The sequence below is a fragment of the Phaethon lepturus genome, unplaced genomic scaffold (genome assembly GCF_000687285.1).
Source record: "Phaethon lepturus isolate BGI_N335 unplaced genomic scaffold, ASM68728v1 scaffold23853, whole genome shotgun sequence".
NCBI lineage: Eukaryota > Metazoa > Chordata > Aves > Phaethontiformes > Phaethontidae > Phaethon > Phaethon lepturus.
In genome coordinates, this window is record NW_010530098.1 from 114105 (window position 1) to 122522 (window position 8418).

The following is an 8418-nucleotide window of genomic DNA, read 5'->3' on the forward strand; positions in this document are numbered from 1 at the left end:
AAAAAAGAGCAGCTTTGCTTGCAAAGTTTCTTTTGTTGGTAGGAAGGAGGAAAAAAGAAAGCCAAATGAACTGAGAAGTTGAGAGGAGAGGTTTTGATTAATTGGAAATGAAGAAGGAAAGACTCCTGGTACAGGGGAAAGGCGAGACTATTCACAACACCGTGAAGCAATTAAGTAACTTGACTATGGCAACTTTGGAAATTCCGCATGCTAGAAATAAAAAAGGATTTACAGATATAGCTGTGTTAATTCTTGGATATTTCACATGAAACTTAAGGCATGCTACAAGCATTAGTTAAACACCTTAGGCCCTGCTGTGAAGTACTGTACGTATAAACCTTGTTGTATTATAAGTACCCACAGCATTAAATTATTCAGAGTCCAGTCAGCACCACGATCCTGCAGTGCTGTACAAACAAACAAAACATTTTATCTCTAATACAAATTGGTGAGAGTTCTTCTGCAGCTTAGCAGACTACTTCCATTTGAGCCAGTCCCCCATGGTTAATCAAAAGCCATATTCACTCAAAGGAGGAAGTGAATGCTGCAGTGTTTCTACTTAGAGCTGTTTTGCTTCTTAAACTAAAACTTTAAGGAATTTTACTCAAAACCTAAGACATCTAGAAGCTAAGTACCTTGTTCAAAGTCATAAAAAAAAAAAAAAGATCAAGACCAAAAAAAAAAAAGTAGAACAGGACGCAGGTACTTAACTCTAAATCCCCCTGGTAACCAGTGCACCACTTCAAGAAAGAAAAACACCAAACCACACAAACAACAAACAAAACAGTAAGTTTTAATGTGCACTCTACCCCATAAATGATGAAGTAACTGGCCCCAGAAGCTGACAGCAAGTTCCCTATCAAAAGTTAGCTCTAGTCCACACTCTCTTCAGGAATGTACACTATGTAAGACTAAAGAAGTGCTTCATAGCAATACTGCCAGTAATGAAAGTCAGTGAATTAAAATCATAAAGAACAGATTAAATGACAAGCGATGTTCAGCACAGTCAAAATGAAATAATTTCAAAGTACAGCTATCATATTTGAATTTATGGTCTACAAGTGGTAAGGTTAAAAGAGAGTATTGCAGCACTACTGGAGACAACTGTACAAAAGAAGGCTACTAACCAAACTCTTGATATGTTAAGGGTACAGGGCAGCTCAAGATCTTACTGCAAATATTTAAAATAAATAAAACAAACCTTTCTAATGATACATGGCATGATTTCCAATTTTTACTATATTAAGAAATCAATAATTTGCTTCTAGCAGCAATTCTTTCATGGGAGTTGCCCCATTTTTCTCTGGCTTCCCTAGTAGGCAGCAACAACAACGACCACCACCAACAACAACCCTGGAAGTTGTTCCGTTATAAATTTAAAGCAGACAATTTCCAGTGCCATCTGCACCTGGACTACCAGTAGGTACCTACAGTTCCACTACTATCTTCTCTTTTAGGTAGAAGACCGACACAGAAGAGACGAAAGAGCAGCTCATGCCCAGTATTTGCCTCATATGCTAGGGATAAAAAGCCCAAGAGTGAGGAAGAAACATTCAAGCCCTATTCCAAATAAAGGAAGAAAACAATACTGGAAGACAAAGGACAGATATGATTTGAGTAGGATTGAGTCAATACAATAAGGTAACCGTGCTCAAACGGAAACTGTAGCTGAGATAAAGCAAGTCTGATAGGGATCCCAATAACTTAAAAGGCTGGCAAAAAGAGTCCCTGCTTAGGAAGACATCTAGAAGCCGACAGACAATAGCTTTGACCTCATCTTTGCAAGGCCAGATTAGACTATTCCATTTTTAAGGATCTTAAATTTATGACTGATCAAGAGATAGTTAAAGAGCAATGAAATTTAACAGTTTCTCATTCTTGCACCACGTTCTGGGCTAACACTCCATGGTCACTATTTATCTTTTATGGGTTACACAAGGAGAGCCGTATCAGATTTTTGCAGAGCATCAAGTATGCAGTATCTGGGTAGGCGACATTGCAGGATCAAAAGCTAATTCAGGTAATGGAACAGCTTTTGTATGTTAGAGGTTAGGTCCCAACTCATTTTAGAGATGCCTTCTTTACACTACACAAATATTGCCTGACTCTGCTAGTGACATTTCTGCAGGATTACTCTACACCTCACTGCAGGAGGGCAGGGTTCTACTTCTGAGCTGGGCCATGTCTTTAGATTGGACTATAAATCCACTAGCTTCTCCCCTGGCTCTTTACAGAAGTCTGTTAATTGTATTCATAAAGAGAAGATTCTCTTTCTCGTGGAAGAAGAGTTAATACTGCATCTGCTGACCCAGATGTCCTACGCAGAGGAATGGCAGTGACCTGCCTCAGACATTGCTATTCTAATGCTCAGCAATCACACAACTTCCCGTGGTTAGGGTACCATCTGCCAAGAGGTAATTTCCAACGACACAGCAGCCATTCACAAGCTATATCCAGGGGAGCAATCTCAGAGACCTACCAATCCAACCACACAGAAACATTATCATGGAGTCAGAAAACACAAAAGGGTCCAAACACACAAACAGACAAATTCATGGAAGACAATTTCATTAAGGACTGTTAACCACCAGGGTGAAAATACAACCTCTTGCTGAAAAAGCCTCTCAGCCCCAGAACAGCAGACATTGCAACGGCATACAGGTGGGAAAGGCTGCTATACACCTGCCTTGTTCTCATGCTCTCCATAAGCAGCTGCTACGGATCACTATCAGAGGTGGGCTACAGCTAGAAGGACCTTCTGTCTGAAGGCCATTCTTATATAAACTTTATTTATTCAGCCCCCCCAAAATGCCTTCATATTATAACCTTAGAATGCTTCACAGCCAAGTCATGTGCCCGGGTAAGCCATGCCTGTTAGCATTCAACACATAGAAAAACACACACTCATAGATCTAAATGAAGACTCCTTCAAGTGCATGCAACAGATCAGCAACATGGAAGAAACACAACAAAGACCATCATTACTCAAGTCTGTCCTCTCCCTAAACCACCTTTTCAGTATGTACTAGGCAAGGAGAATTATGCTTAGTCTAGTTCTCTCAAAGTTTCAACACCACAGTCTAAATGACTGGGCAGTTCCATCTCACTGTGGCAAGCATAGTCCCACCTCACTGTCACGTGCTGACACCTCACACCACTGCAGGTCAGGAAAAACTGGCCGTTCCAATAAGACTCTGCATTGCTTACAGGCAGTATGGCATTGCCATATTAATGTTAATATTTAAAAGAAAACAACATAAAATAGTATCATGTGAGTATTAAGCACCAATGACAACCTCAGTCTGCTGTAGTGGTATAAGCCTTTTGCCCTACTCTATCTCATCTCACTGTACTTCTGCCTCCATCACTGCTCTTCTCAGCACTGGTATGACAATAACCCAATGGGTTATCGCAGCAACACCAAGGTGCCTGACTAATAGTAAAGGCTGCTGCAAGAAGCCCTCCAAAATAAGTCTGCCTACTAGGCAAGAACAGATTCGTCTGGGAGTCAGTGGTGTGTATAAAAGAGGTTTATGCTTCATGGTCCTTAAAAAACAATCTTAAGCCTTCTTTAAAATATTACAATACTTAACAGTTTTATAACAGTTCTTCCGTTACCAGCATCATAAAAGACTCAAACAACAGAAGTTGTTATTACTTTTTATTATTTTGGGTATTTGAACAATTATACTCTAGAAAAACAGAGAAAAGTTTCAGGATAGATCAGGTCAGCAGAATCTGATCCTGTATATATTGAAACATTTATTTCACACATTTGATAATTTAAGAGAGTTCCTTCTAGCTCAGACAAACGACCCCATATACACACACCGGAGTGACCTGCCTCAGGTAAACCCGTCCCCAGCACAGTCATTGCTTATGTCTTGCCCTGCAAGCTTGGCCTTAGCATCACTCTGCATGACATGCTGCAAGTGTGGCTTGCCAAATACACTGTAAGCCAAACGTTAAGTGATGAATTTGGAGGTGATGAGTGTTTCAGCCTAAAACAAAGTTTCTAAGCTCATCACACAAGTGACACTTAATGAATTCCCTCAAACAAAGGTATTTTAGCCTGTCGTGCCTGCAAACAGACTGGGGTTTTTTGTTACTCACCAGCTGGGCCACTCTCTGCCTCTCTTCGTTAGTGTTGTTCCTTTCCCGCTGAAGGGCAGTATTCAAGGCCTCGCTGGCTGCTTCCCGTTCTCTTTTGGCCAGCCGGAGCAACTCCTCCTGGACCAGTGCCTGTTCTCGCTCATACCTGTATAAGCGCCAGAGGCAAACAAGAGAGAAGGTGATGAGCAGACTTCTGGCAACAGGGTCATGGCTTAGCATGGACTACCCCTGCCTAGAGCCAAAACAAAAATCTGTAATCTATTTGACACAAAGTCTGCTTGCAGCCCCTCTGTTATCGGCAGGAATTCAAGAGTCCAACAAACTTTAAACATGACCTGCAACTTCAGTGAGGTACAGCTCTGGCAACAACAATAGACCACATAAGCTTATACTTCAGTTATATTTAGCTCTACTTCATTATCACCTGAAACAGTGAGAATAGAAAGTTGTTAGATAAATAAATAAATACTGCTTTGGAAAACATGACGCGACATACAACGATAAAAGGAGTTAGTCTGTCTGACAATGATGCTTTTCTGCCCTACAAGGCAAAGAAAAATCACATAAAACGCATGCAGCAACAGCACTGAAAGAAGTAGCCTTGTCACATCCATAGCCTGGACACCTGAATCTCAGACTACCATGAAGGAAATTTTGTCCAACTCAAGCCTTGGAAATTCCACATGCAAGCAAAGAGAGATTACCATGAAGTGAATCACAGAATAAATCAAGTTAGACAGGACCTTTGAAGGTTATCTATTCCAGTCTCCTGCACAAAACAGAACTAAATTCAAGGTTAGATTCAGGTCACTCAGGGCCTTCTCCAGTCAACTTCTGTCTCCAAGGGTGGATATTCTATATCCTTTCGGTGCAACCTGTTCCAGTGCTTCACTGCACTCACTGACTGGGGTTTCCTCCTCAACCCCCAACACCCAGGCTGAATTTCCTTGCTGTGATGTGTGTTCCTTGCCTCTTGTCCTTTCAGTGTGCACCTCTGAAAACAGTCTGACACTGTCGCTATTTTAGGAAGTTGAAAACAATAATTACATCCCCCTTCTTTGCCAGGCAATGCAGTTCCCTCAGGCTCTCCTCTCCTGTGCCTCTAGCTTGCCAAGGTCCCGCTGAGTGGCAATGCTGCCCTCCAGCACAGTGACCAATCCTTCAGTTTGGTGTCATCCACTAACTTTCTCAGGCACATTTCAGCCCACCCAGGCCTGGTCTGGTTCCACAGTTGAGCCACACACATACAAGCTGCTCCTCCCTTTCTTGTCTTCCCTGCCTACAGTTCCACTGCATTTCTGCCCCTAACCACTCCTTTCCCAGATCAGGTATTTGGGATGCAGTTCAGTAGCTCAGCACTGAAAACTGCCAACAGTTTTGCTTCCACAGTCCCCAAGAAAGTAAACTAGCTTTCCAGAGACTTTCCTTGGTTGCATCTCCGACTTTCGCAAAGACAGCATGATTGATGCAACAGGGTTTTAACAGGTTTTGGTCAGTTGCAATACTCAAAAAACACCATGCATACAGAGACTGACTTCATTGTTACCTAGACTGAAAGCACAGCAAAGACACCATCAGAGCAGCAAAAGAAAGAATAGGGAAAACTTTAAGAATGCACAGACAGACCAGGCCAGCAGTTTTGTAACAGAAAGATACTGAGTTACACAGATCTGAAGCTCTCACTGCCCTGCAATGCCTAGAACTAGGAGAAGACTGCTATGGTTCTGTGAGAGAAGACAACAATTTTTTTTCTGCATTTTTTTTCCCCTCACCCTTACCCCTATCTTTACAGGTATTTCTATCTTAATAGATTGAAATACCCTTGGATGAAAAATTCGTAACACTACTGCTGGCTGACAGGCATTATGTCCAGTCTAGGAAAAGGAAGAGAAATGGAATCAGATACATGACACATTTGATTATTTTAGGTATAAACTGAATTAAACCTATGAACATGTTTGAGATTCCAAAATCCCTAAGGGAAGTATCAAATACAGACTCCTTCACTTGTCCCAGAAAAGGCAACTGGACTCAAGTTTATGCTCTACTGGTCTTGCAATGCACATCACACACAAGTTTTCTGTAGTTACCAACTCATTACACTGGTCCTCCCCGTTTCTGCAAACGCCACTCCAATGCCCACAGCTCCCCTGACTGCTCCTTTTGGCTAAGGGACAGACGTCCTTAAAAAAATGTGTTCCATGGCCCTTAACTGAAAAAGACTTCAAAGGGGATTCTCAGGCTTTAAAACATGTAGTCATTGAGCTTGGACTTAAGTAAAGCATATACATATATATATATATTTTCCAAAGGGAGATAAACTATTGTCTTTTTCCAGAACTTCACCTCACCTCCTGTACAGTTCCTCCTCTGCAGCAGAAGACTTCTGACCAGAGTCACTTGCCATTGGTGGCTGGATTCCTAGAAAGAATAAAAAAACCTGTAACAACTATAGTACAAAACATAGTCCTTCACGACATCATAAATTATTTGAGAAAAGGAGAATTTCATATGTGAGTGTTATTCCATCAAAAGAAAAAAAAAAAAACAATACACCTTGAAAAGTCTCAAGAGAATTTAAGTTTGATGGACAGAGTTTGAATTCATGAAATAGAGAGACACTGACAGCATCGTCTTCAACAAGGCACGCTACAGAAACTTCTAGGTAAGGATGTTAACTCCTCAAACCCTGGTTTATACTAAAACATCAGCATGGTTTTAGACCCACTTTCCATTTCCTTCCCCTAGTTCCATTAAGTTCCCCTTGACCTCCTGCTTTCCTTGTAATTACATGGGACCCCACAAGTGGAGATGAAATTATTTGATGGAGTTCAGGCCATCCATAAAGCTGAATTCACTTTCAGGAAAAATGTAGGCTAACAGCAAACAAATCTCTAAAAGCAAAGGCCTGGTTCCCTAAATTCATGTTAGTCTGGATGCCTTGAACAAATCCACACTGGTAACATATATCAACAAAGTGTATTTGAGAACCAAGAGAAATCAAATAGTTTTCTGACCTGTAAAGAAAGGCAAGTTCAGAAACCAAGCTGTCATCATCCCCTAGGCAAGCTGTGCTTAGTCAGTCTATCCTTCCCTATGAGCTTATTTCCAAAGAACAAAAAGCAGTATTTCCTCTCCCTATCCACAATATGCCCCCTTTGCATGCACAGGGAGTAACAGGGCAGCTTGCCAGGAATTGAAAATAAAATAAAAAATTTCTGCCTGGCTTATTGTATGTTCATTTGAAATCCTAGAAATGTTCACAAAGTGATACAAGTCCATTGAAGTATCTGAAAAGGGTGGTAGTCCAAAGATGGTGAAGGAAAGGACCTAGAAAAACAAGCTGACTTACTTAATGTCACACAGTGACAGAACCAGAACCATAGCATTTCAACTGCTACAACTGCCAGATGAAACAGCTACCATTCAGAAACATAAAGATGACATCGCAGGACTGTAACATCCAAGGCATTCAATGATGCCAATATCTACATACATAAAAGTGTTACAGGCTAATCAAAGAGCTCCTCTCACAACAAGATAGTCTTGAAAAACAGTCAAAAACAGGCATAAAACATAACATTCCCAGTGGCAGCACTACTGGGAAGTGTGTCAAAACAGTCAATAGACCTGATAGGACTGACAGTACCTGTAGGAGATTTGGGTTTCCCTTCTGCAGCTGGTGAAGATGGAGCTGTGCCGTTGGATGAATGGCATGATCTCTGGTTGTCCCTTTTACTTTGAGGAGATTCTTTCATTCTGTTCACTACATCTTCAGAGAGCTGAAACGTGCACACAGGAAAGAAATTAACCAAATCAACTCTTAATGTATATATACTTCACTATAAAAGCTCCCCGTTTGCTAGTTTCCAAGCTACTGCAAAAGTATTGCCAATTACCTCATTTCAACACCACAGTCCTTCGAATGCAGCTGGTCAACAACTGTATACTGAGTTTTAAAAAAAAACATACCCTATCAGTAAGTGATAAAAGGTCCAATCTGCTGACCCTAAAGGCTTCAATAAACAACAATTAATCTTCCACAAATACTGACAAAGGTGGAGAGCACTGCTAAACAAGCCAATCCCTTGAGTAGGGACACATTTACTAAAAGTGGAAGGAAAGAAACTAACCAGGCTGTAAGTCCGTCCATCCACCCTTATTCCTCTTCCCCTATGCTTGCTAACCCAGCTCAGCACAGCAGAAGTACTACAAACCATTTAGCAGAGGACAGCTGCACAGCTCGCCCATTCACATAAGGCTGCAAACATTTTTGCAATCTTGACTTCATTCTCACTCCCTTAC

The 8418-nt window shown here is 41.3% G+C and overlaps 1 protein-coding gene across 1 annotated transcript in view; it reads right to left on the reverse strand.

The window, feature by feature from the left end:
• CHCHD6 (coiled-coil-helix-coiled-coil-helix domain containing 6) overlaps nucleotides 1–7889 on the reverse strand; it is a 111758-nt gene extending 103869 nt beyond the window's left edge. Inside the window, exons 1-3 of the mRNA XM_010284171.1 lie at nucleotides 7763–7889; nucleotides 6465–6534; nucleotides 4114–4258 (exon numbers count right to left, since the gene is read on the reverse strand). Coding sequence (XP_010282473.1) covers nucleotides 4114–4258; nucleotides 6465–6534; nucleotides 7763–7871 — 324 coding nt within the window. The 5' untranslated portion in view covers nucleotides 7872–7889. The remainder of the gene's footprint in view (nucleotides 1–4113; nucleotides 4259–6464; nucleotides 6535–7762) is intronic.
• Nucleotides 7890–8418: the final 529 nt, after the last annotated feature.